The sequence below is a fragment of the Oryzias latipes genome, chromosome 1, assembly GCF_002234675.1.
Source record: "Oryzias latipes chromosome 1, ASM223467v1".
Classification (NCBI taxonomy): Eukaryota; Metazoa; Chordata; class Actinopteri; order Beloniformes; family Adrianichthyidae; genus Oryzias; species Oryzias latipes.
Genome location: NC_019859.2, coordinates 29,321,658 through 29,349,514, shown reverse-complemented (window position 1 = coordinate 29,349,514; position 27,857 = coordinate 29,321,658). Strand labels below are relative to the sequence as shown.

At 42.0% G+C, this 27,857-nt stretch overlaps 2 protein-coding genes across 2 annotated transcripts; both read left to right on the top strand.

The window, feature by feature from the left end:
- The first annotated feature begins 8,776 nt into the window (after positions 1-8,776).
- On the top strand, positions 8,777-12,030 carry lbx1 (ladybird homeobox 1). Its single transcript, XM_004066184.4, has 2 exons — positions 8,777-10,465; positions 10,808-12,030. The coding sequence occupies exons 1-2, from the start codon at positions 10,141-10,143 to the stop codon at positions 11,293-11,295; spliced, it is 813 nt and encodes a 270-aa protein (XP_004066232.1). The 5' UTR covers positions 8,777-10,140; the 3' UTR covers positions 11,296-12,030.
- A 5,809-nt stretch (positions 12,031-17,839) lies between these two features.
- On the top strand, positions 17,840-23,774 carry cenpk (centromere protein K). Its single transcript, XM_004066183.3, has 10 exons — positions 17,840-17,950; positions 18,143-18,244; positions 18,333-18,389; positions 19,525-19,588; positions 19,745-19,791; positions 19,884-19,966; positions 20,047-20,145; positions 20,249-20,384; positions 20,459-20,512; positions 23,143-23,774. Exons 1-10 carry the CDS (start codon positions 17,948-17,950, stop codon positions 23,296-23,298), a joined length of 801 nt encoding a protein of 266 aa, XP_004066231.1. The 5' UTR covers positions 17,840-17,947; the 3' UTR covers positions 23,299-23,774.
- Positions 23,775-27,857: the final 4,083 nt, after the last annotated feature.

Below are 27,857 nucleotides of genomic sequence, written 5' to 3'. Positions count from 1 at the left end.
GGCTTTTGCAAGAAATCCATAGTGTTTTGCTGTTTGTGCAAATTGTTTTGAGAAATGCACACACGTATTTGCAAACTTAAATTCTGATCTGAGAATTGTACTAAAGCGACTGAGAAAAACTGTAAAAATAACACACAAGAAATATTTACAACCAAGCTGATCTGTACTGTGAGCTGTTTTCTGGTTTCTCTGTATTTACTGTATGTGAGGTAAATGTAAGTGTAGTAAATGTAAAACTTACTTACTTTTTTTCATCAGTGGTTTAAAACAGTCTTAAAAAGCTAGTTATGGTTTATGTATCTGCTTTTTCTGCAATGAGATAAGGGTAATGATAGATAGATAGATGGATAGATGGATAGATAGATAGATAGATAGATAGATAGATAGATAGATAGATAGATAGATAGATAGATAGATAGATAGATAGATAGATAGATAGATAGATAGATAGATAGATAGATAGATAGATAGATAGATAGATAGATAGATAGATAGATAGATAGATAGATAGATAGATCGATCGATCGATCGATCGATCGATCGATCGATCACCAGTGTAATACAGTTAATACAGTATCATTCATTTATTCATTCATTCTGGTTTACTAAAATCCAGAACTGTGTTTTGGATTGAGATCTTAGGGATCCTTTTTGGGATCCTGATCAAGTCCTGCTTTCAATCTGCATGGAGAACTCTAGAACATGGGGATGTTATTCAGGAGCTGCTGAGGTGGTTTGATGGTCACAGACTGACTGCATTTTTCCACCAGCAAGCAGGCAGAAAGCATCGCCAGAAAAAGAGCTAATTCTCCCTCGTATATCTACCTACAGACGTGCATGCGCACGTACACGCCCATTAAGATGATTGAGTTGTCTTCCCCTAATAAAACTCTGATTCAGCATAAATATAACCATTGATTGGTGACTTAATTCCCAATTCAAATTATCATCCCGGGTTCCTATCCAAGGTTGACATGAGCTTTGAGCTTCAGTGCGACTAAATTATTCTCTGCTGTAAGCGCACGCGGACACACACACACACGCATGCGCAGGCTCCCAGTTCCCCCATCTTTCTCCCATGTACACCTCACTCCTGGTGCAGCCCGGCTGCTGATACAAGCAGAATTCCTCCGCGCTCCAATGCTCCCAAAACACAAACCCACTTACAGGCGCACACATAGGAAGCAAACACGCACGCACGGCACACCCACCCACACACCGCCTCGGAAAAGCAGGGGGAGGCAGCAGCGCTTTCGTCTCTTTTCTGCTGGCTGTTGAGCGCGGTGGAGAAAGCGCGCTTTCCTGCTTAGGGATGAGCCGCTGCGGCACGGCGGCCTCCGCTGCCGGTGGGAGGCTGGAAATAAGAGATTATCACTGTGATGCATTGGCAGCTCCAGTCTTAAGTCAGCCAAGGTTGTGGCCCTTTTGCCTCAATGAGGATGTAGTGTCCAATAAGAGCACTCTGTCAGTGCGAAGACAGAGAGTGCTGAGGGAGACAGAGGAGCAAAGACAAGCAGAGGAAGAGTGAAAAGTAGTAAACAAGATAAAAGAGACCAAAGAGGAAGAGGAGGAAGGGATTGAGTCTGCTAGTGTCTCTGCTTCATCAATATCCTCTTATATAAATGTCAACTGTACCATTTCCCTCATCACTGTTTCGCCACCCCACTGGCTTTATCCTCTGGTACATGGGGAGGGACATCACTCTCTCTCATCCCTCTTTATCGTTTTTCTCCCTCCCCTCTTGCTAGATTGCCTTCCATCCTTTCTTCCTCTCCTTTCTTCCCCTTCTTCCTCTCTATTTCTCTTTATCATTCTTCATCTCTTGGTGCCCCCCCCCCCCCCCACCCTCCCTCTGCCCTGTCTCCTCGCCTCTCGTGGCAATGCGTCAGCAGCAGCCTGCCCCTATGAAACAAGTCAATTTTCTGCCAGCTCGGAGGATGAATAAATCTCCCGGCTCCGCTCGGAGCGGTGGGGATATTTATCTAAGTGGAGTGTGTCCTCCTCGGCTCAACGCCACCGACTTCTCCTCTAAGCCCCTCCTCAGAAGAACGCAGCGGAGAAAGCAATTGCTAAGGAGAAATGTGAAAGGTACAGGAGGAGAATGAGAGAGAGGGGAAAAAAAGCGCAGGAACAAAGAGATGAAGGTGACAAGAAAACTATGAGGAAGACGGATGGAGAGAGATGGGAGGGGGGGGGGGGTCCGGGAGGAGCGAGGCGGGGGCACTAGTGGAGCATGCTCGGGTTTAAACGGCAGGAACAGGCGCAGATCTGGATGGATGCCCCCCCATCCTTCAGGCCACACTCATCTGTTGGGAGGAAGGGGGGGGGTGGGGTGACGGTGAGACACAGACACCCCCCCCCCCTCCACACCTTCAACGAAATATTATATTTTTTGTGTGTAACAAGTCATTTAAAGGTGTCCTGTGTATGCATGTGGGGTGGGGTGGGGGGTGTAGTCACCGCAGCATTAAAGTAAAGTAAATAGCTGCTGTGTCTCATTATCATTCATTTTCAAAGGGGAGTATTAGTGTAATGAATGCGGGTGCCATCTTCTCCAGGACCTCCTCCTCCTTCAATATTAAGAAGAGTAATAATTCTCAGCAGACAAAACGCTGCAAATTTATAATTCTCCGCAATTAAAGTGGACAATTTTGCTTATGCACGACAGGCCCCATATAACACAGAGTTTTGTTCTTAATTACCCACAATAACAGTGTGATATATGAGGTGTGTTGTTCTTTGCAGGGAGAGCATGATATGAAACAAGACGCTTTTAATAAAGCCATAAAGAGGAGCGCGGGCCCCGTGGAGCAGAGCGTGTGTGAGTGTGTGTGGGAGGCTTTCATTTGCACAAAATATGAAGACACGCGTGGAGACAAAGAGGAGCCGGCGCCCTCACTCATGCACTCAGCAGTCAGGCGCAGACATTTACTGTCCCAGCCTGACACAAATGTTTGCAGCACCGACATGTTCCTCAATTACAGCGGGGTTAAAGGTGGAGTCCCCCACCACCACCACCACTACCACCTCAGGTTTCTCTCTTCTTTATGTTCTTATTACCTTCTACACATCTGAGGAAGGGCCTTCAGCTCCTCTCTGAGACGGCTGTAAAATTGCTGCTGATTCTGTTGCTTTGAGCTCAGAGGAATCTGACTGTTTGCTCATTATTATGTTTAAAAAAGATGAGCATTTTTTTAAACTCAAACATGGATTCAGATCTTTTCAAATTTTCATGCTTCCTTTTTTAAAACGTTCACCTTCCGGCTCAGAGCAGGTTTTGGAAACATGTTTTTAAAATAATTGACTGTGTGTTTTACTGCAGGGCAAAAAGAAATGTAATTTTTGTTACTGATTTTTTTAAGTGTGGTTGTTGAAGGGTTAAAACCAATAAATTATCAGAAAAAAAGGGAGATTTACAAAATACAACTCTGACTGATAAAAACCAACACTTATTTGTTTAAGTGGCAAAAAAGCTTTTAATTTGAAGAATATTGCATGCAAATGGCTTTTTTTTTTACAAGAAAGAGATGAAAATAATATAAAATGTGTAGCTTTAATTTCAAACCAATGAAGGTTAATAAGCAGCGTCAAAGAGATAAAGCTGCAGGAGTTGTGTTGCATGAAATCTGAGAAACTTTGACCTTTTGAGGTCCTCTTTTATTTTTTCTTGGTGTAAAATATTCTGCTAGAAGGTACCACAGTGTTTGGCTTTTTCAGTAGATGTGAAATTATGATGCCGGACATTTGTTCACTAATAATGAAAAATCTTTAAATCCCCATTTTTCCAAAGACTGCAGCAAACTTTTAGCTCTAAAAAATCCAACTTTTTTCTGTTGAGTTCTTTCATTCGAGTCATTTTGACAACGATTCAACTCATATAATAATTTGTGATTCCTGATCTGATCCATAGTCGATCTTGGTTCATTTTGAATGATCAGATTCTCTGACCTAACATGGATCCAGGACATCTTTAGCTAAAACTTCAACCAGTGTGACTCAGAGGTAAATACCTACTGATTGGAAAAAACAAGATTCCTTGTTTTTTTTAAGATAGTCAAGTGTAAATTAAGAAATAAACTAGAAAATGATGTCTAATCACATTTTAGTTTGATAAAGTTCAGCCCACTGTTTTTTCCACATTAAAATAATCCAAAGGGAACATTATTATAACCTTCTAGCACACTGGATGGTCACATGACTTTGCTAAATTCAAAGTGTTTCCACACATCGGACTGGAATGATGGACTGATCAGTTGTTTTTTGCAGTTGGTCATTTTTTACCTTATAAAATAAACCTACTATGTCTCAATCTAAAATGTATTTTCCAAGATCGATTATGGATTGATCTCATTTTGGAACTACTTTTTAATGGTTTAGATCGATTTAGTTGGATTTGATTAGTAATTTTTCTCAGACAGATCGACCTGGTTGGATCACAGGAATAGAAATCCATTCATTAATCGATTAATCCTCACACCCCTACTTATACTCATTTTAAATTTATCTGAAGATTTTTTTCAAATACATTTCTGTTTCACAAAGATTTTGGACCGTTTTGTGGGTTTGGGACTGATGACACTTTGTTCTGACTGAAACTCAGTATTCTGGACGGCCAGTGGATCATTTAAAAGGCTTTTTAAATCTCTCTGTTCCTTCAGCTAAACTTTATTGTGTTTCTTACTCTGAGTCTTTTGAGCTTAACTTGCAAGATGTCTCGTTTTCAAATGTTCTGACTCACAGATGCAGCTCCTCAACATCTCCACTGGATCCTCCTTACACCGCGTCATCATGTTGGTGCAGGGCTTGAACCAGCAACCCTCCATTCAGACGCTACCACCAGGAAACCTCTTTCACCTTTCATTCATTGCAGATAAACAGTGTTCTGTAGCCTTTTCCATGTGGTTTTAGGAGTTTTGCACATGTAACTTTTGGATTGATGTCCAACATTTAGGAATTTTTAACGTAAATTTGAATTAATTCTAAATAATCATTCACTTTATTTTAGACTCAGATGTTGTCCATGAAGAACTGTCAGTTTGGCTTCTTCTGTAGATTTATTGAGTAACTTGATCATTTTTTGCTTCATATTTATTTTTCACACTTTTTTTCCTCCTAGTCAACCTTCAGGATTTGTATTTTCGCAAGAGATTTCCTATTTTTCAATCTAACTCTCCAGGTTTTTTTATTCACACTTCCACTGATCAGACAGAAGGATCCTGGATGAGAGGCTCAGAAAAGGCAAAGCACGTGACAGCTGCATGTGATGCTGATGTACAGTTTTAAGGAGGGGGGGGGGGGGGGCGTTCGTTTTTACACGTTTAAGTGAAAATAAATTATTTATCAGCGCGCGGTCACAAACTGGCAGCACATATGTTGTGTAATATTTATGCTGTCACCACATTAGCATGACAAATGCAGACACTTTTCATTAGAGACAAATGAAAGCCATCCTGACACAATTATGGTGAAAACAATAACAGCGCAGTGAGAGCCGCCGCGTGATTGATAATACTGGGCGGGGGGGCCTAACCAGTCCCTCCCTGAGGGGCTCTCCTTCGGCATTTGTCAGACAAATCCCTTTGTCAACCTCTCCCCTCCTCACTTTTATTCATAAGAATTTGGCCCCTAAGAAAGACATCAAGCCACGAATAAAGGGGAGGGGGTTAACATCATCCTTGCGCAATGTTAACCTCTGCATTGATGAAGCTAATTCACATTTCCTCAGTCCAACCCACGGGGGCTCCGGGGGGGTGCAGTGGGACTCCCTCTTGACCCGGGCCCCTCCACATGGGGCTGGCGTTGATGCAGTGTGCTGAAAGGACGCGGGGGTGAATGTTGTCCTGGCTGCCTGGAATGACAATGGGGGGGCATATGGTTGTGTGTGTTGGGGGGCTCCATCGTGGCAGCCTCCATATTTAGCTGCGCAGAGTTGCCAGGTGCTCCATGAACGGACCCACTGAGAGCTGACAAATCAAACGTTCGTGGCCCAGCAGAGGGTGGGGGGATGGGGGGTGCATGGGGGATCCTCGGATCTGATAAAACAATACACCCCCACCACTTTGATCACTGCTGATTTTGGTGCTGATCCCCCCCAATTAGAGCCCCGCAGAGAGCGAAGATAAGATGATGGAGCCATAATCCTTAGCTCCACCCTGATGACGGTCGGATCCAGCCGACGATCCGCGGCAGCATCTGCTGCAGGCCGGACCGCCAGACGCCACCCTTGTAAGAGGGCCATCGCGGGCTAATTGAAAGACAGAGGCCATCCTTCAGAGGCAGCGTTTGTGTGTGGGAGGGTGGGAGGGAGGAAATCAACTCAGTGGAAGGAGGAAGAGCAGCTGATCACATGAGCATCCAGCTCACACACCTGGCTCGTGTCAGGTGGATGCTGCTGTGCGCGTTACGTAACTGTGCGTCTTGCTCCGCAGATGTTGTAGTTTTAGGCCACAAATGTGAAAAACCTTTTAAAAAATCTTAAAGATCCACTTTTATCTATTTAGTCTTGGTGTAATCAACACCAGAGCTGCTGCTGTTTACTCTTCCCAAAGTGACAAATTCAATTTTCTGTTATTTTCCACCTCAAGGTCTCTTTGTCCTCCTTTGCATCAAGGAAGGATGGAAAAGAACCGCCGCCCCCACAAATGAAAACTAAAGGATTGCTGCCATAATTCTCCACAGTTCTCCTCTGGCAGTTTTTATTACCAAAGGCTCTGAATAATCTTTTCCACCCTGGCCTTTCCAAATAACACAATTCAGCAGCATCATGCGCGCCGTGTTTTATGGAGGAGCGTGGATGAGGAAGGCGGAGCGCGGCGGCTGCGCGCGCTCATGGAGGACTCATCAGCAGGAATCCATCACGAGAGGAGCGTGTTTTTTCCGCGGCACATATGTGCGGCTTCAAATGCGCCCTCTGTAAATTGGGAATGTTCCGGCTGCGCCAACAACAAGTGAACAGGCCCCAAAGCACATCAGTGTGATGAGGGCGGGCAGCCGGTCTGTTTCCGCTGGCAGCGCGGCGTGAGAGCAGCACCTGCTCCAGCAGGTGAGCCGCACTCAGCTGATCCCGAAGCTTCCTGCTAGAGTCACGGAAGCGGCTCCTCTCAGTCTATTTGCTGACTGACGGCGGTGAGTGGAGTTTGCATTAGTGCAGTCACACAGCCGTGAAAAGGTTTCCTTAAAGAGGGGAAACCGCCACTTTCTGCTCTCTGCGGGGGGGACGAGGCTCTCACACTTGTGGAGTTTTTACTTTTTTTGCCTTTAAAAAGAAAACTGACTTGATGATGCTTCTAATGTTTTTAGCTTATAATGGTTTGAAAAACTGCTGATGAAAGGTTGTCATAAAATTATATTTTATTTCCTATACAAAATAAAATGTGTAAACTAATTTAAAAAAAACAAAATACTGTTCAGTGAGATCACATTCAGTCACGTGATGTTCTTTATAACTAACAATAAATAAAAAACAAGTCTTTATAACTAACAATAAATTAGAAAAAAACAGGTTTTTGTTGTTGGTAAAGTGATAAACAAGTAATGACTTTTTTTATTAAATACCATTTTTCAAAGATGCAAATTTAGGACAACAAATTAAATATTTTTCATTCATTTACATTTTTCAACAAGTTTTTTTTAAAGAATTAAATAAATTCTTTCTTGGGTGCAGACAAAAGTACATTAACAGAAAAGCTTGAAGGTAATAATTTCCCACTATGAAAAGTTTTATTTAATGCCCAAGTCTTTTTGTTTTATTAAGAACATGTATTTAAATATGGCTTATTCGTAAAAATATTTATTGAACGTCAGTGAGGTTTTAAACATGTGACATTTTTTAAATGTTTTTTGAGGGGGGGGGGCGTATTTCTTTTTTTAATTTATTTTATTTTATTTATTTATTTTGTAATTATTATTTGAAGATTTTTGTGATTTTTCTCTGTGTTTCTGTGATTTTTCTGAACCGGACCCTTCCGGTCGTGAAGTTGGAGATGATGCTGCATCTGTGGTGAGATTTTTTTTTTTTTTTTTGCCTTGGCATCTGCTCGGTTCAGCTCGGTCTCCTTTGCGTGGCTCCGTCCAGTTAAATGGTGCTGTTGGTGTGGGGGCCCACGCGGGTCTGGAGGAGACACTTGGCTGAGCAGTCCACGTTCATCACAGGGATAATGGAGCTGCGCTCGCGCGCGGCCGCGGCCCGCCGTTAGGGATTTGTCCGCGGCCTGTTATTACATCTCTACTCACTTAAAACACGACCGTCTCTCCAGAGATTCACCTGCAGATAAATCCTCCGTCCTGCAGCTGGACGGGGCTCTCCGTGAAGATTTCCACGGGCGTAACGACGGCTGATTTATGCCGCTTCCGTCGGGCCTGAGCCGGCCTTCCTCTGGATCTGGTGTCATGGGAGAAAACGGGCCTTCAGGAGTGCCAGTCACGAAATGACGGTGCCACCCCTGCAGCTGACCACAGCGGAGCTGGTCCTGCTCCTACAGGAGGTCACTCACTGAGCCTCTGAGCTGCGGACCCGAACCGGCGACCCAGTTTGGTCCAAGATGACTGCAAACACACCTCACCTTTTGAACGAAAACAACCTGGTGTCCACGACAGAGCATCGGTCAGATCAAAGGTCACAAAAAAGAACACACCCTCTGCCATTCTGTCAGGCGAAATATTCCAAACACTTAACATTTTATTTTTGTTACAATTCTGGCATAAATAATGTTGAAAAAAAATCTGTAAAATATCTACAAGAAAAACAATAAAATGTTCAATAGCAATTTTTCCCCTCTGAAAAATAAAACAAAAACATTTTTTTATTTAATAAGAATATTATAGGCCTAAATTCAGAGAGAACGAAAATCATTTTTAATATAAACAGAAGAAATGAAAAAGCAAAAGGAACCGATGCCACAATTTAATCCTATTTGATGCTAAAAACCTAAAAAGCAGAAACAGAAAAATAAATCACGTTTCACCTTTGCTTATTATTTATGACACCCACTGGTTACGTCATGACCTCTATTGTAGATGAAATAAAGGCTGTTGCATTAAACTGTTAATGAGAATAAAACTAGTATCTTAAATGTACCCGTTCAACAATACGTTTGGGTTTCAAAAAAGAGCATTTTCATTCATTTTGAGACAAAAAAGTGAAATAAAAACTTTTTTTCGTTCATTTTAAATAGAGACCTGCTTTGGTGATGAAGAACCCCTTGTTCCCGCCGCGTCGCTGGATTCCGGCGCCATGAAAACCTGTCAAACCTGCAGGATGCTCGCAGGTCTGAGGAAGAGGAAAGGATATCTTCCTCGGGTGGAATAAAAGGAGCCCTTTCGCCTGAGTTATGGCGCGGCTTTGGCGTTGTTGAGAGGGGCACATGCTGCTCCCTCTCCCTCCCGCCCCAGAGGAGGCGTCGTCAGGGCTGATCTACGGCCCGGCTTTGCGTTAGCGTTACGGAACACAGGATCAGCCCGCTTCAGGCCCAGGACAGCTCCTCTGTGCGCAGAGCTGCGGCCTCCTAAGCGCTCGCAGAAGCACCGTGATGATCCACAGACTTTTCCCCCGCACATTGAACTGCAGCTGCGGGAAGTTTCACGCGTAAAGACGTTCGGATTGCCTGCAGATGAGATTCTCTCACTCCTCCCTGCCTCCCTCCCTTCCTCCCTCCCTGCTTCCCCTCATTTACCCCACATACCTATTCTGGTATCTCACCACACGACTAAATTAGACCAAAGATGATAAGAGCACAAAGCATTATAATTCCGCCGGGCTCCTCCTCCTTCCAGCCATGCGTCCTAATTAATGGGACACCCCCAGTCGCAAAAAGCCCCGCACTGGACTGCAACAGAGTCAAAGAGTGAAAGGGAAGAGGGCGACAGTGCCACTGGAGATAATTGATTACCTACCAATCAATGATAACTTGTTAGTATTCGTCAACTCTGTGGACTTCGCCATTTTCAGGGAGGCCTCTCACTCCTGTGGACCCGCGGATCCGGGACCGGCTCTCCGAACTCATCGGATTAAGATTCGCGCTTGCTCTCTGCGCTGCTCACCCTCCGGCTTCCTGCTTTGACTTCGATTCCAAACTGTTATGTGACTTTCTTCCCAACATCCACGCGTGTCTTTCCGCCTCTAAACTCTGCCTGAGACCGACGATGACATCCAAAGAAGTGGCCAAATGTGATGCGGGGGAGCACAGGAGGAGAAGTCCTCTGGACCACTTGCCGCCTCCTGCCAACTCCAACAAGCCGCTCACCCCCTTCAGCATCGACGACATCCTCAACAAACCATCGGTGAAGCGCAGTTACACCATCTGTGGCACCGCTCATCTCATCTCGTCTTCCGAGAAGCACCGCCCGTCCGGCATCCCCCTGTCCAGCCGCGCGCTCCTCACCCAGACCTCCCCGCTTTGCGCGTTGGAGGAGTTAGCCAGCAAGACCTTCAAGGGGCTGGAGGTCAGCGTTTTACAGGCGGCGGAAGGTAAACCCCCTTCTTATTATCATTATATTTAGTATTAATGTCTTCTTATGCTCCTTTTTTTAAACTTCAATTATATTTCTTATATTTTTTTGAGACAGTTGAAGACTGGAAACTCATTCAGAAATGATTATCATCGTTATTATTATAAATATTTGGGCGAGGTAGAATTGAACAAACTTCCTCACATTTTTTCTTTTATTATCATTATTTGTTTTTATTTATTTTTTTATTTGCCCTAATTTCTGCGTCACGGGGAGTTTTGTGTATTTTCCCTGTTTTTGCGCGCAGCGCTCAGCGCACAAGCTCTCACGATTCTGACGCAGATTCTGCTTCTTCCCGCAGGCCGGGACGGCATGACCCTGTTCGGACAGAGAACCACACCGAAGAAGCGCCGGAAGTCTCGGACCGCCTTCACCAACCACCAGATCTATGAGTTGGAGAAGCGCTTCCTGTACCAGAAATACCTGTCGCCCGCAGACCGGGACCAGATCGCACAGCAGCTTGGTCTCACGAACGCGCAGGTCATCACGTGGTTTCAGAACCGGAGGGCGAAGTTAAAACGGGATCTGGAAGAGATGAAGGCCGACGTGGAGTCGGCCAAGGCCATCGGCCAGGTCCCGTTGGACAAGCTCGCCAAGCTGGCGGACCTGGAGAAATGCGCCAATGGCACACTGGGCCACCCGCGAGCCGAGTCCCCCGCGCGGGGAGGCCAGCAGGAGCACGAGCTCGCACAAAAACTGCGGACGTCGCCGCTGTCCCCCTTCTCAGACCACACAACAAGTAAGGAGTGCTCAGAGGACGAGGACGTGGAGATTGATGTGGACGACTGATGGCAAAACGCGCAGCCGGGGGGGCGCAGACCTGCAGAGACGACCCGGGCGGAGCGCGCAGACCCTCCGGAGGACTTGTACACTCACTGCATAAAATGTAAACCATGAGTCCGAACATGTACCAAAATGTAATGACTTCGTATCGACACAGATCCACAGTGACGCATGAAAACGCGCAGATCCTTGACAGGACCGGTCTCCTCTGTCGGACAAAGCAATATGTAATAACACCGTCATGATTAATTTACAGTGTACTCTCAGCACGTGCACACACTCACCTGTCCTCCTGACCCACACACCTGGATGAGCGCGCTTGTTTGTTTTCCACACACATTTTGCATGAAAATGCATGTTTTGATTTGTGACCATTATCTATTTATTTCCCCCCTTTAAAACAAACAAAAAAAACATTTTATTTAATTGTTTTTCTGGGAGTGAAACCACTGCTCCCCTGATGATGACGGTGCTGATGATGAAGAGGCCACCTTGGACCCGAACAGTGAAGGCGTTTTCGGGGAGAAGCAGCAGCTACCACCGTGGTGTTTTTTCTTTTTTTTTTCTTCTTCTTCTTTTTTTTCTTTTTTGTCTTTTTTATTGTTTGGATACCACAGATTTGGAGTCAGAAATGTTTTGTACACCTGGAAGTGCCTTTCTAAAATCAGGACATTATTTGAAACCAATGCACAGACTGTAATGTACATAGGCTACTATGGGAATAAAATTTGCTTTTGGGAATATTTTTCCATGTTGTAGTCCTTTTTAAGCACAGATTTCCAGCGTGTCCGCCCTCGGCAGCGGTCCGCTCACAGTTCTTACCCCCCCTTTGTGTCCCTTTCCCCTCAAACGCTCCAAACATTTTGTGGCCCGGAATCTCTGCGCCTTTCACGTCCTAAATGCGTATCGTGGCTTCTTGACCCTCAGACACGTTTCTCCATTCGTGCTAAAAATTTATGTGAGAAACACAAATCTGGAGCCGAAGGGGAGGGAAAAAAGAGAGGAGGATGCCACAAAAAACGCGGAGTTTTTGGGCCAGTTTCCCCGGGCCTTTACAGAGCTTTTTTGTTCCGCGGGACTGGGCCGTAATTTTGAGCGTAAAGCATGAAAAGTGGGGACAAATGAGCAGCGTTCCCTGATGGGACGCGCCACAAAGGAGCAGGGCCGGTCCCCCGCCGGCAGCAATACTGAGACAAGTGTGTCCCACCGCACAGAAAGGACGCAAACGTTTGGAGGCCATATGGTTTTTGAAATTTCCTCACAATTTCAGACAATTTGATGGATTGAGTTAACCCTCCCTTTAAGCAGTTTAACTGGGCGCGAACAAAGGCCATAAAGCCTACATAGACTCTCCCTTCATGAGGGCATCTGCGCCTGTTAATGTCTAGCCCCCTTTTCTTTGCCTGGCGTTTTGAACAAGTCAATGAATTACAATGAAAGTGGCCCTTTATTTGCGAGCCGCTTGTCTTTATCCGCCTTTTAGCTTCCGAATAATATGTTTGACTTCGGTCCAAGAACATTTCCCAAACAAAAAATGGATTTTGTTGTGCGCAATGTGGAGCAGCCATGAAGTGTTGGAGCTCTGACGCTTCTGCCAAAGTCTGCTTAGGGAGCCTTTTGTTTGTCTCCTTCTCATCTTGGCCCTTTTTGGGTTTTTTCTTTTGTCTTTAAGGAGTTTAATGGAGCTGAAAACATGTTGATGGGAGAAAGAGAGTGTCCAAAAGAAGACCTGAAAAGACGACCTCCCGTTTAACCCTCTTTGTTTAAGGAAGGGGTCCGTTAAGCTGTTTCTTTCTTCTTTTTTTTTACAGTGTTTGCTTTTTGAAGCTATTTAAACACATCTAGTTGAAATATTTTGTTTTTCATTTTTTTTAACTAATTGGTTCTTATGAGGAAAACATTTCTGTAAATTTCTCATTTTTACTTTATTTCTAGCAGAGTATACAGTGACAATGTTTTCATCAAAACTGTAAATAAATGACATCACGACACAAAGGTGAATAATTTTCTAGATCAAAATGTTTCCATAAAAATAGAATGTCAGGTGTTTAAAACTTATAGAGAATAAAAAGGTTCACGTCAGATCGGGATGTTTGTGAGCGCGAGCCTGCTCTAAATCTGACATCTTTCTGAAGGCAGTCCACCATGATGGATCCACTTGCTTATTTTATGAGGCCTTGTCAGGCGCCTGCTGATAAGTAATACTATAGTCTGAGGGAAGGCTTCGTGGTAATTAATATGGAGGCTTTAGGTGTATTTCAGTATTTCACTCCAAGATGGAAAAAATCACTACTTCAATCGTCCGGAAAATTGAAGTTTGATGCATGAGTCCCCGCTGAAACAATAGTGCGACCGCTCTCTCTTCATCCCGCCGCTCTCTGTCCCCCCTTCATCATTAGCAGAGAGTCAAAGTAGCGTCAGGAGTAAGAGTAAACTGCACTTTGATGGATTACTTCAATGTTTTCCACCTTGTCTGCAGAGAAAGCAAGCAAAGAAGAAAAATCGCTGCAAAGGCGCATGTCTGCAGCCCTGTTATTACAGTCCCTTATAACAATAATTAGAACAGTTATTAGCGCGGGATAAGTACGGAGATCTTTTCCCCTTTTGCCTGCAGTTAAAGCAGTCTATATTTCTAAATAGAGACAAAATGTGGAGTTGTAATCATCAGGCTTCCTGTGGAGCCAGTTAATACTTCAAACTTCAATTTTACGGGCGATTGAACTAAGCATGTTCCTGACAGAATTGATGTATGTATTAATTTCCTTTAACTGTTGATTAATTAGGCTGCGCTGAAGGCCCAAATGGAACGGTTTATTTAGAAATTTGCATATTAATCAAATTCTAGTTGATCACTCAAATAATCAAGCTGGAGGAGAAGGGGAGGGGGCCGAAATGTGTCCAGTTAGGCCCCGCCGCCCGCTGCAGCTGCTGCGCGCCTGGCGCGCCGGAATCAAACATCCACCAAGAGCCAGACAGAATATTCGGACGACGCTGCTCCTTTTGCAGCAAATGCTAATCATTTTCATAATCCGGTTGCATGAAAGCAGCCGGCGGCGCCATGAACAGGTGAGTGTCCAAGCGCGCATGCGCGTAAACCTGAATGTTTGGAAGCAGGGATGAAAATTCTGCAGGTTTTGGTCTGTTTAGAGGGAGGCCTAAACATTCAGACTGTTCTGCTTGAAACTGCAACACACGTTCAACCAAATGTGAGGAACGTCTCGTGATCATGTGAATTCAAAAACAACAACAAACCTGTGAAAGCCGAAGGTTCTGTGAGGGATTTGTGTTTCAGAAGAGTCATCCTCTCCTGCAGAACCTGACAGAGGAAAAGTTTGGCAACAATAATAGAGACTCATCTGCTTCTGGGGACACAAACAGCGGCACCTGCTGGTAAGTTTGATACCTGCAATTGATTTTTCTTCCTATTAAACATTAAAAATGATAATTTTCGTTTCATTTTTGAGACACACTAATTCATTTGAATAACCAGACTCCTCTTTTTTATGACTCTTGCAGTTGACTGAGGTTTTGTTGTTCCATTTAGTTCAGTTTCCAAGCTTATTTTTTGTTTTATATTTTCATTTGTTTTATTGCGCTTTTACAAAATTTCATGATATCAATATTTGAGGATCTTTAAACGACAAAATGTAAGTGTTCTGTTTTCTTCTTAGTTTTTCATTGGGCGTTGGTTGTCATTGGCAATTCTGTAGTTTGTCAGAAAGCTGAGCAGGATTTATGCAAGAAGAAAAAAAACTTTAATGAAGCAACAACAGAAAACAACAAACAATGGAATTCATGGGTTAGTTATTAATATTGTAATAATGCGTGTTTTAAGACACTCTGGGTGATACAAAGACGTTTCATTTACTCAATTAAAAAAAGAAACAGCACTAATCCTTTTAAATTCACTAATTTGAACCTCCGTCACCCATTCTCTGTTGTCCACACATCTAAATGGACTTACTGTTACAGGAATGACAGAAAACAAAGAGCTGCTCACTTTTTATTGAATTAAATGGAAACGTTACATTTTTTACTTTTTCAGTTTGATTCAAGAATTTGAGATTGGGGCTGAAGGGGGATCAACATTACTTTTTTTTTCCTCAGGAGAATATTGTCTGTGGTGGGCCATCAAGCCTTGTAAGGCCTCCTCTAAACCTTTAAGTGAAGGTCCATTTATGTGTTGTTGTTTTTTTCAGAAATCTATAATAAGGAATAATTCCTTTAATTTTCTTTAAAGCAAAGAAAAATGATTCATCCCACCGTTTTCTCTTGATGTCAGTTTGCTAAGCTGCTGTTACACCATGGCAACATTTTGATCCAATCCTATTTCAGCTAACTTGTGTTCTGTGAAATCAGCCGGAGGTCTTCAGAATCCGCAGAGCAGGCTGCCGTCCTCTGCATACCAGTGGAGACAACGGATTTTGTTTTTAAAACAGAAGTTAATGTGAAGTAGATCCACGTCGGTGAAACACTTCAAAAACTGTGAAATAAAACCATTTACTGCACTAAGCAGTGGGTGAGGTGCATTATGGGAGTTGCTTTAAGGAGTTATTTGCTGCTGTTCTATTTTATTTTCAAAAACACTGGTATTTGATTGTGTTTAAATGTTCTTCTGGAAGCCATTCCTCTTTTTAGGTGTATTAGGAAAGATGAGAGGAAGGCCTCAGCGTGAAACACACAGCCTGCTACTGTCAGAGTTACACTCTTGATAATTAATTGGATCAGTCCTTCTAACAATAATACTATTTTTAACCCTTGTGCTATCTTAGATGACCCCACCCTCACAATGACGTGTTCTCCCTGCCGTGACAAAGGTGGATAAAGGTGGAAAGATTTCATGTAATCCATGGACACCAGTGAGGTTCACAAATCATTGAAGAAAAAAGGTTCAGAGCACTGTCTAGTGGGTCTAGATGACCCAACTCCCAATGTTAAAGTGCCTAGGATTACACAAGGGTTAACAATACTCTGGAACTTTTGGTTGATAGCAGGCACACAAAAAAAGTTATTGAAAATACATTATAATTTCTTTTTAATGCTCAAGTTTGAAACAAGAAAAAGTGTAGAGTGAACAATACAAAAAAATAATAAAAAACAAAAATAGGTGGATTCAGAGGTAACATTTTCACATCAGGACTAGAAGAACCACCCGTGCTTTGTCGTCTTCTGGCCTGAACTGATGCTGCAGAACCCCAGGAGGACCACAGTTCTCCCTGCAAATCTTAATTTTGAACTCAAGCTTCACGTTTGCTTCAGTTTCTGAGAAAAGCTGAACCTGTCGGGCTCCCCCAATAAAGAGTTTCTCCAACCCACAGTTCTGCTGCTCAATCACAGAAACAGGTTTAACTCAAATGTTGGTCCAAACTACAGAACAAAGAGAGCAGGTGAGAGAAGAGAAGATACAGGAAAATGATGCTGCTGCTGCCTGTGAGGCCTGCTTTAAAACACATCTGATTAATGAAACAAGTCTAACTCTGAGCTGGTCGGTGTGTTTGGTGGGTTATTATGTCAAACAGAGAAATATGTTCATCTTAACAATTACTGAAAACATTAGAAAGAACAGCTTGGTTATTAAAGTTGAGTATTTACTTGTGGGATCCTAGATTTATACATAAATCTTTGGGGAGACCATCATATCACATTTTCCAGCAGCATCAATCTCTTCTTGAAACTCTGGCATCTGTTTTGTTACAAAAAAGATGAGTGAGAGCAGCAGAGACAAACAGCTGACTTGTTTGGCGTCTGTTGCAAATATAAAGCAGAAAAAATAAAATGGGAAATCACAAATAATATGTGCAGCACAATTACACAGAACATTTTGTATGATGTTAAATATTAACTCTGTGTTTGAGCTTTTATATTTTATTTTATTAGATCAAAATCAGCCTTTTTGTTGCCCAAATTGATTCAGTCATCCAAAAAAAGGAACAGAAGAAAAACTAAATACAAAAAAAGTCTGATTTAAACATAAAATTATTTCTAAACACAAATGAGATGTCAGTATAACAACACAATTGAGAAATAAAGCTAAAACAAGGTAAAAAAGAAAATACTAAAAATGTGAAGAAGCTTTTTAAAATGTTATTTTGTAAATTTAAATTTTACATAAAATTCAAGAATGTCTGAACCTAACTGTAGTAAAATAGAATGGAGAAACGGTGGATTCAAGCTCAGTTCTTACACACACAGAGGAGGCCACATCATGGACTGGCAGCATTTTTTCTTTTTTGTGTCATTGCACCTCTACTCCACTCATATGTAAAACACAGAAGTTCTAAGTTATGCAAATGACTGTTAAGTAGTATTTTGTAAACAAATAATTTCGTGCGATGTTTAGATGTGAAAAAATGCTACATTTAGTTCATAGTTTGGAACTGTGACATAAACAACTTTTTTCTCTTTCAATAAAACAGGAAAAAAAAACAACGATTTAGGGATTTAAAACGATTTTTTCCCATTTTCTAATAACACGATGCGTCTTAGTAAACATTTTCTTCTTCTTTCTTTTTCTTAAAACGGCGGCCATTTTTGTAGTTTAAATCCAAAAGTAGATGTGTTTCCGTCGCGTGGATGACGTCACCGATGTTGGCGGTATTTTGAAACGTTAGGACGTCTGTCCTCTTTTGCACTGTGAAACTGTGGATTTGATCAAAGGATGGTAAGTTTGTTTTGTGTTTTAGCCCTGTCACTATTCGGATGTTATTTCACACGCGCGCGCGCATCTTTGTGTCTTCTCACACCGAGACAATTCCCGCGCGGATAATGACGTACGTTAGTTGCTGTGTAAATGAGCTAACTCTGCTCCTCTGTGCTCACCGGTCCCTCCTGGCCGCTCCGCCCGCGCGGTCAGGCTGGTGAAGCGGCTAGCCTGGAGGTGGAGGGTCCGCTGTCGGAGGCCGCTCAGGCGGAGCTGCTGGAGCTCTGTGAGGAGCAGTTTGCTCACCTGGAGAAGGTAAGGAAACTCCGGAGTAACTTGCTACTGTTTCTAGAAGTTAGTCTGTGCTGTGAGACGTAACTGCGCGCGTGTCTGTGTGTCGCAGCTTCAGAATGAGCTCCTGCTGTGTGAACCACACTTCAGTGACAGCCCGCAGGAACAGGTGAGATCCCAGCAGCTTTTTTTTTTATATGGCAGGAGGGTCTTCTGATCTAATCATGGAACTAAAGAAAAGTCACTAAAAGAATAAAGAAATAGTGATGGACCAAATGAGGACAGAAGGACAGTTTGGAGACCAAATTATAGTCATATTTGCTTTGCTTTTTTCTTTCTAAATAACAACAGATTCTCCTACTCTGCCAATAATCTCAATCACATACTGAGCCAACGCTCTAATCTGTTTTAAGTAATTTAGAGGATGAAGAGAGTTGGGCTGTGTGGCCGAATTCCCACCCTAACCCCTACATAGTGCACTATATAGTGCGTTTGCCATTTTGTAGTGTTGTCCAAATTTATAATTCCAAAATCGAGTGCCCTAGAAATTTCCCAGAAGTCTCTGTGAAAAACTAGTGTGCGAATATAAACCACAATGCATTGCGTCGGAATGATTTTTGCCAAAAAAATGTATTTAAATGTATTTTTTAATAAATGTTTTTATCTTCAGAAGACAGTGGACCCAATAATCGTCGCAAAACGCTCACGATAGATTTTGACTGACAAATTAATGACGTCTTATTCGCCGTTTGAAGAAAAAAAAAGTAGCGAGCATGGTGTAGTTAGGGGTTGGGGGGGGGATTCGGGCATAGCTTTGGTGTGACAAAGAGGCAGAGAATCATGGGAACCGATGTCCCATTGTCACGCCCCCCGGAGAAAGAAGAAAGACATGACATACTTACTAAATACATTCAGACTTACTAAATAGATTGACATGGATACTCAGAAGTAGCTGATGATTGGCGTCTGGCGTGGAGCATTCTGGGAGTCGCATCATTTAAAGGAGGTGTAACGCAGCACAACTAACCTGGTTCTGTTTTAGATGTAGAAGAGCTTCAGGTGTTTTCCTCACATGTTGGGGTTTGCTTCATAACAACATCCATGACCTCCATAGTCCAGAGGCTAAATATGTGGTTAAAGCAGGATCGGCTTAAATTGGAGGGGAAATAAAAGTGGAAATTTGTGAACAGTTTTAAATTCAGAAGAACACACCATAACTTGAAGGAAATATTGCAAATTTAAAGAAAATAAACAGCGTTTTCTTACCAGGAGGTTCCTTCTTTAAATTGTGGTTTCACTGGCAGATGCAGAATAGACTGATGGCAACGGAAGCTGAGCTGAAGAAACGGCAGACAGAGGAGCCTCAGTGTAAGTCCTCCATCCTGACTGAGAAAGCTGCCACCTCTTTCCAAACAGAATCCCTGCTTCAGGACATGGAGCCTAAAACAGTCTGAATCCAGGACTCAGTTAAATTCAGAGGAAATGGCAGTTGAACCTGATCAGCTTTTTCCTTTCTTCCATCAGTGCTGGCAGGAAATCCAGACATTTTGCTTCACGCTGGAAAAGAGGAGGTGCGCTGACCCATCACAGAAGAAAAAGAGCTCCCAGTGTCTCCTTTTTTTTTAAATTTTTATTCCACTTTTTGTCCACTCTGCATCGGCAGGTGCTGAAGCTGTGCTCTCAGCTGGAGACGGTTCTTTCTTGTTGTCAGGCAAAGAGGGACAAACTGCGAGAGACGAAAGAGCTGTGAGTCCACCATCCAGCGCCTCCCAAACACGCGTTGCTCAGATACGCCTGACTCCTGCTTCTGAACTGTCGTTTCTTAGAGAACAGAAATGGCTGGAGGAGAAGACGCAGGTGCTCAAGGCGGCCAAAAACCACGTTGAACAACTTCAAAAGGAAAAGGAGGACATTTCAGTGCACAGGTGAGATGGTGGATCGATCGGATTCAAAGCAGATGTTTTCACTGTCGAAGCTGGGAAAAGAAGCGCTCCAACAGAAGGAGAGATGACGTTGTTGTGCGTCCAGCATGCTGCAGGACATCAAGGAGAAAATCCAGAAGATGAAAGCGTACCAGGAGACGCTGATGGAGTGTCTGGGAGACATCCTGGAGAAGCACGTTCCTCTTCCTCAGATGGAGGCTGGCCCCAGCAGGAGGAAGAAGGTGCAGTGATGCAGAGATGTGAGGAGTCTCATGGTGTCTCCAGTAGAGCTAACAGTCCTTCGTTGTCGCTGCAGAGCGCGGACTCCCAGATCAGCCAGGAGCTCGTTTCCCTCAGTGAAATTCTAGAGGTGAGTTTGGAGCCGTGGAACGCTTTTTTGAGTTTAGATATTACGTTGTTATGAAATCAAAAGCTAAAAAACAAAATTAGCATTCAAACAAGTGAAAGAGGATTATTCCTCTGTAAGATTTCACAAAAGGGCTCAGGGTTCAGCTGCACACAGGGTTTGCTTCGTTATGGGGTATTATTCTGGTTTATTATAGGGTTGTAACAATTAATTGATGAATCGATTTCTATTCCTACAATCCAACTAGATCACATGTCAAAGTCAACTCCCCGGGGGCCACATCCGGCCCGCCAGATCATTTTATATTATAATTAATGGCCCGGCGAAATGTAGCGCTGATAACATATTCACTACAGATCCCATAATGCAGTGCTTCAGCTGCCCTGGAGAACACTGACACTAGAAAAAGTTCATTTTGAAAACACTGAGTTTGCGAGGCGCTTTGGTAACTTTGAGGAACGGAAAAGGAATTTTGAGTCGCTTCGTTGCCTGTTTGCTGTCGCCGTGGAAACGGCTGCTGTGCAGATTGAGCTGCAGTGTTTGACACACTGAAGGCAAAAAACGACACCGCGGAACCGCACCGTTTATTCTACCTGCAGAAATGCTCCAGCTTGATCCGTGTGCGTGTTTGGTAGCACGTCTGTATGAGGAGCTGGTCTCCGTGATGAAGACTAACAGCACAGCAGACAGGAGTCGTCTGACTGATGAGCCTCTGCAGTCCATCCTGAGAATCTCCACAACACAGAAGCTCACACCACACACAACCCAACAAAAACTGATGACACAACAGCAAACACAACAGAATCTGACTTACTGCTGAAAAGCACTCATTTGATTCATATTTTCAGGTTTTGCTTGTTTTGTTATGCAGCATATTTGTGTTATTTTGACAGGATATGTTTTTATGGAGAGCAAAATGTAAGTTTATTTTTTTTATCTCAAATGACATAAAAGTGAGAAAAGGTCGATGTGTTTTTCTTTTAGCCTTTACTTAATTTCTAACTTCTATAATTTTGACAGGAAATATTTTTATAAAGAGAAAAATATGTTATTTAAGGTTTAAGTTGATTTATTCCAGAATATGTTTTCTGTCTATTTTTATTTATATTTAAGTTTTAAAAGTTTAGTTTTATTGTGTTCAATAAGTTTATCCTTTTCGACCCGCGACCTTCAGCGTATTTTGGATTTTGGCCCCTAAAGCAATCGAGTTTGAGGGCCCTTGGATCTGTATGAGGCGAGTTTTATATCCAGTTGATGTACATCATTAATATAGTTTCAAAATGAAATGAATCAATTTTAATCGATACTGGAAAATACCATTTAGATTGAAGTACATCTAAAATGTGAATGTGTTTGGTAGTAATTCCTGTTTATTTGTTGGTTTGTACACATATTTATTTTACACTTGAAAGAAACAGAAGGAAATTGGGAAGCTTCACTTGCACTGTTGTGCTGTCTTATCATGCTCCTCCCTCCTCCGTGCTCCACAGTATGTCCAGTTGGACTCGATTCCTCCTCTTACAGATTTTCTCAGTCGCTTTAGTACAATTCGCAGATCAGAATTTAAGTTTGCAAATACGTGTGTGCATTTCTCAAAACAATTTGCACAAACAGCAAAACACTATGGATTTCTTGCAAAAGCCTGTAACTTGCTCAAAATCTTTAGTTCATCTCTCAAAACTAAGTCTTTATGTCATTGAACATGTCAGTGCCATCAGAATGTCAAGTCCTTGTGTCATTGTCTACGAACAAGACAGTCAAAATACTTTGTCATGTTGTCAATATAACTGTGTACTTTAGAGGGAGGTTCTGATGTAAACTATGGCTAAAGTTTGGATGACATTTATTGTAAAATGTAAGTTACACCTTTTTTGTTTGATTGCAAGAGACTGGACGAGATTCACATTTACACTTTTATTGTTCATATTGTAATTTGTTGACAGACCATGTCATACCAACATAGAAAAACCCACTGCAAACAGTAACACAAAGGGGGAAAAAAGATAGGACAATATCCTGTCCAACAGTACAGGCAGTGCAGTAGGAATTGGTGTGGTCTTCCTACACCTCTTGTCATTCCTGTATGTTAGGCCACAAATTCTCATCCACATCACAGCTAATATCCTCTCTTGCAATGCAGTGAAATATGTTTGTCACTTTATGACAACTTGGTCAACCATTTTGCAGTTAATGACTTATACAATGAACTAATGACTAGGTGTTTTGAGGAGTAAGACTATTGCACAGTGAACTATATAATACATTTTGATCAACATGACATAAATAATTGATAATGTGGCAAAGAGCAGAGAATTGTACATAATCATTTGCATGGATGTACCAAAGCCTTTTGCCGTCTTGCATCTTGTTCAAAGAAGTGAGAAACTGCTTATATGATGTGCACAAGTGACATCATGATGTGAAGATTGAACCAATAGTTTTGGGAATTTCATTCTGATCTGAGAATTGTACTAAAGCGACTGAGAAAAACTGTAAGACTTCCTAGTTTGTCCGTCAGTGTTGATCTGATTCTCTGCAGCTGCTGGTTCGTGGCAGACCTGATGATGCCTTGTGCTGAGGGGGCGGGGCTTTGGGTCCGCTCTGACGACTGCTGTCCATCATGTCCCCCCCAGGTGCTCATGAACAAGGCTCTGCAGTCCCCACACGACCCCTACGTCATCGTGGATGAAACGTTCTGGCCGCCGTACGTGGAGATGCTGCTCCGTTACGGAATGGCAGTGAGGCACCAGGAGAACAGCTTCAAGATCCGTCTGGGGGCGTTTTTCTGAGACGGGGGCTCTGTCAGCCTGTGCTGCGGCTGGAACACACCTGTGTGCTGTGGGGACGCCTGAAGACCAGCCGGTCTGTGCACCGGCAGAGCCGCTGAACCTGTGAGGGTAGCACCGTTTGAGGTTTTTAAGGTTCTTCGAGTCATCTAGAGATGATTGAGTCCCTGCTTTTTTTTTTTAACTTCAAACTCGAGTGCTCAGAAAGTTGTCTTTTTCTGGTTTGTTTGTCATCAGAGGCGCTCCTCGCCTCTTCTGGTTTAACTCTTCATGAGCTCTAAAAGTCTGCCCGCCGTTTCTTCAGCTCAGATTCTGAGGTCAACAGTTTCTTCTCAAATGTCCTGATGCTCCTCTGCTGTGTACATATGTAGACTCTGTTCATATTTCCTGTGTTTGTATGACTGCTGTAGTTTAATATACATGTATGTTGGTTTTGGTGCTGTTGAGACACAAATAAAGGAAAGAAATGTCTGACAGCAGTGATGTGCCTGCAGTTAAAGACAAAAGAGGTGCTGCAGAACCTTCTCACCACTTCTGTTCCGACTCATCTTCCTCATCTTCATCAGCCTTCTGCTTCTGTAGTTTAGGTTAAGCTAACTTCTCCTTCCTACCATTTAAACAGGTTCCTACATTTCCTAAACACTGGCTGGAGCCCACGAGGAGATTCGGAACCTCAAAATGACTTTTTTGTGCTCCTTTAGTTAGAAATTAATTTCTCAATTAATGATTCCATTTAAAATTTAAAACATGCATTCTGCAGATTCATCTAAAAATTCATATTTTAATTCTGTTGTTTCAGTATTTTTTTGATTAAGTCAAAATCCTGTGCTGAAACCGAATCTCTACTTCTGTTTCTTGGAGGCTTTGGGTTTTCTTATTACCTGTAATCATATCTGTTAAATCAGGTCAGTGTGAAACTTTCAAATCTGCTCCTTTCTCAGTAAATGAGACGCATTCAGGTTTGAACAGAAATCACAACTGACAGCAGCCTCCTTATGACAGCTGCATCTCATGTTTGATTTATTCTCCAGTACTTCGTGAAAAAAAAGTACAAAGTCTTGGTTTTTAATTTCTCTTAACTAATGAACAAGCTGTTTTCATTTTATCTGCACCGCTGTGTGAAATAAATGCTAAACAGTAAAAGTTGTTTTTAATAACCAGGCCCTCCAGATGTTTTCCCAGTTGCTCGTCTAATAATTGAATCATTTGACAGACTGATTTCTTCAAACTTTTTCTTTTGCTCTATAGTCTATTCAAACAATGTCAGCTACTTCCAGCATACAATCTTTTTACAAACTCCCCGTCACTGAAGGGCTTGCTTTGCTGGGCCATTTCCAAAGCCTCAACGTAGCTAGTTTCTGTCACAGCTTCACTGGATTTAGCCATTTTTGTAGACATCTGCAGTGCAGCATGGCCTTGTTGTAGTTGTTGGAGCTTATTGTTGCGCTTCATGAAGGTAAATTTGTCACAGTTTTTATGATTTGGAAACATTGTGACGATTTATATTGAATTCTTTGAGCATTTCATTTACATGCTTACAAATAAGGCACATGACTTTATCCAGCCCATGAGGTACGACAAAGTAACCATTTGTCCACTTGGCTTGAAAACGCCTTTTCTTCTCGCCAACACGTTTTTCCTCATAGGAACCTGCTCTGGCTCTCTTTTATTGAGGGCCACAAAAATTCTTCCCACGGGTCGCGATTGGCCCCGGGCTGCACTTTGTGCAATAAAGTAATCCTACTGGTCTAAAAGCAATCGAACACATGGAAGCTGTTACTTCTCTGCTTTGTTTCAAAGGTGGAAGAGGACTGGGATTTTCAAAATAAAATAATACACTTTTTTATAAGGATATTTCAAAAAATGGTGAAGATAAGAAAAAAAATGCAACAATAACAGTAATAATAAGATTAGTATCTACAGGGTTGGTTTTATCCATTATCTTCTTTGCTAATTTGGCTTTTCCTTTCAGAGGGTGCCAAAGTGAATCTTCTTCCTCCATCCAATCTTCTCTGGATCCTCCAAACTCACACCAACCACCCTCATGTCTTCCTTCACTGTACATCCATGAATTTCCACTTCAGTCTTCCTCTCTGGACTGTTGAGTCTTGATACTTAAAGTCCTCCACCTTCTTCACCTCTGCTCCCCTGATCAGCTGTATGCTGTCCAGTCATTTGGAAAAACCTCCTGATCTCCCAAAGTCTGTTCCATCTCCTCCCTAAATGCCCCACAGCACTCTTCCTTTTTCCATCTTCCACCATTTGGTTCTCTTCCTCTTCCTCACCACCAGTGTCCTTCTCACACTACCATCCAATACGGTCTGGTTACACTCTCTCCAGCCACCACTTATCTTCATTGACCTCTTTCAGATTCCGTCTGATCCAGATGTTTTCAATTTCTTTGGTTATCCCTCCCTATGCTCCTCTCTTGTTTTGGAAAAATGTCTTCACTGACATTTCCATTAAGCAAAGTCCACCACCTGCTGCCTGTCTGCATTCATGTTCTGAACATCAAAATTCTCCACCTTGTCTCCTCTGTTTCCTTCACCCTCATGTCCATCAGAGTCTCTTTACCCTCCAGAATTTAAGTGAGAACATTTAACATGACATCTTCTACTTCCAGCTTCTGACTCATCGCCCTATTGGACCGTGTCTTCACCAAAACCCCTCCTTCAGGATCTCCCCTCCTCTGTTCCTCATTCCATCCACACCATGATTAAACAGAGTGAAGAAGCTTTGCTCTCTTTCCTTCTGGTCTCTTGAACACACAGAAGATCCACCTTTCTTTCCATCATCAAAGTTCCTTCTCGTTTTCCGCTCCTGTCTTGGTGTTGGTTGTTGTTATCTCGGGCAGAGACTGATCCAGCTTAAAGTTCTGGTTATGATTCATCTTTGATCTTGTGTTCCTAACAACCCTGAGCTTTTCCCAAACCAAGGACCAGCTTATGAAAGCAGAAGATTGTGCCCCCTTGTGGTTGGGTTTATTTTTTCAGTCTTCGTTTAGTCAACTGTTGAGTTTCCTTTTAACATTTCTAAACTCACACAATATTTTATTTTAGTAGTATTAACTAAAATTTTGCATTCAAATTGTGTGAAACATATTGTACTATTAGAATAATCAATTTGTTATAAAATTGTTAAAATTATTTTTTCCCCCCAGCTTTATTGAACATAACATTAAAGTACAAAACACATCAAGAAATCAAATAGATCATCAGCCGCAACAATTAATGCCATCATTCCAAACGTATTCAACCACATCAAGTAATAAACATAGCAGAATTATATCAAAAATAGAACTTGTTGATAAGAAAATAAAGTATCTTCAAATATATAAAAGAGAATACAAAAAACTGTTTACAATACAAAGTTTTCTTAGAGGAGGGGATTACATATCAAACAAAAAAATTGTTCCAGTGTTACTTGCTTTTGGGTATGTTGATTTTTTTTAATTTATTCATAAAACTGAAGCATCTCCATCTTAAATACAGTAAAATTAGGAGTTGTTTTTTTATTCTGCACTTAAAATTTGGATAGGAGAAGTAACAAAGTAATACTATGTTCTACTTTTTTATCATCAGAATTGAAGTATGTGAGGATTAGTTTGAAATGTATAATAATGTTACAATTAAATTTGATGTGTACAAAATGGTTCAAAAATTCACGGGAAATATTACAAAAGTAGAAAAGGTGAAGAACTGATTCAGGAAAATCAATACAAAAGCTACAATTATTTTCTATATTTGAGAATTTGTATATAAACATATTTGTGGGGTAAATGTAATGTAGAATTTCTTTTATGTATTTCTTTAATTTTGTTTTTTATACAAAATGTTTCTGGCAGTAACCATGCTTTTATCCAATTTATGTAATTTAAAAGATTGTTCCAAAAGATTACTCCTTTTGGTGTAATGTTTCTTTTTTCACTTAAAGTATTACGAATATATTTGTTGTTGCACTTTTTATTGAGAATATCAATACCCTGCAACAGACTGGCGACCTGTCCAGCGTGTCCCCTGCCTTCGCCCACAAGTGGCCGGGATAGGCTCCGGCAGCCCCGTGACCCCGAAAGGGAAAAGCGGTATAGAAAATGAATAAATGAATATCCATACCATTAATTATTAAAGGAGAGTCAATTTTAGAGGTTTTTCTGATATTTAAGGTGTGAGGTCATCAACTGAATTAATCCTGAGGGGAGAGCTTTTATTACACTGTTAATTTATTTGCTTGTTTCTGGAAAACACGTTTTATTTAGAAACCTGCCATAATCCAAAAGCGTACCATTCTCATCAAAAAGATCCGAAACATAAATTGTTTTTTTATTTACCCAGTTTTGTTTGAATAAAGATTTATTCTGTATTGTTTTTGATTGTTTCATTTTTAATACAAATTGAAGGCCACCGTTTTTATTAAAAATGTTGAAAGGGATAAAGTACCCAATTGAACTTGAGTGTTGAACGCGCTTTTTAATCCAGTTATTTTTAAAAATAAAAATAAATATTTTTCCTGTAGCCTGGCGCGTTGTGTGACGTCACCGCTCTCGTCCAATCAGGTGCCGTCAG

Coding starts and splice junctions, on each gene's coding strand:
- lbx1 (XM_004066184.4), top strand. CDS start 10,141: ATGACATCCAAAGAAGTGGCCAAATGTGATGCGGGGGAGCACAGGAGG. Junction 10,466..10,807: donor CGTTTTACAGGCGGCGGAAG/GTAAACCCCCTT, acceptor TTCTTCCCGCAG/GCCGGGACGGCATGACCCTG.
- cenpk (XM_004066183.3), top strand. Junction 18,390..19,524: donor GTGACAGCCCGCAGGAACAG/GTGAGATCCCAG, acceptor TTTCACTGGCAG/ATGCAGAATAGACTGATGGC. Junction 19,589..19,744: donor GCAGACAGAGGAGCCTCAGT/GTAAGTCCTCCA, acceptor TTCTTCCATCAG/TGCTGGCAGGAAATCCAGAC.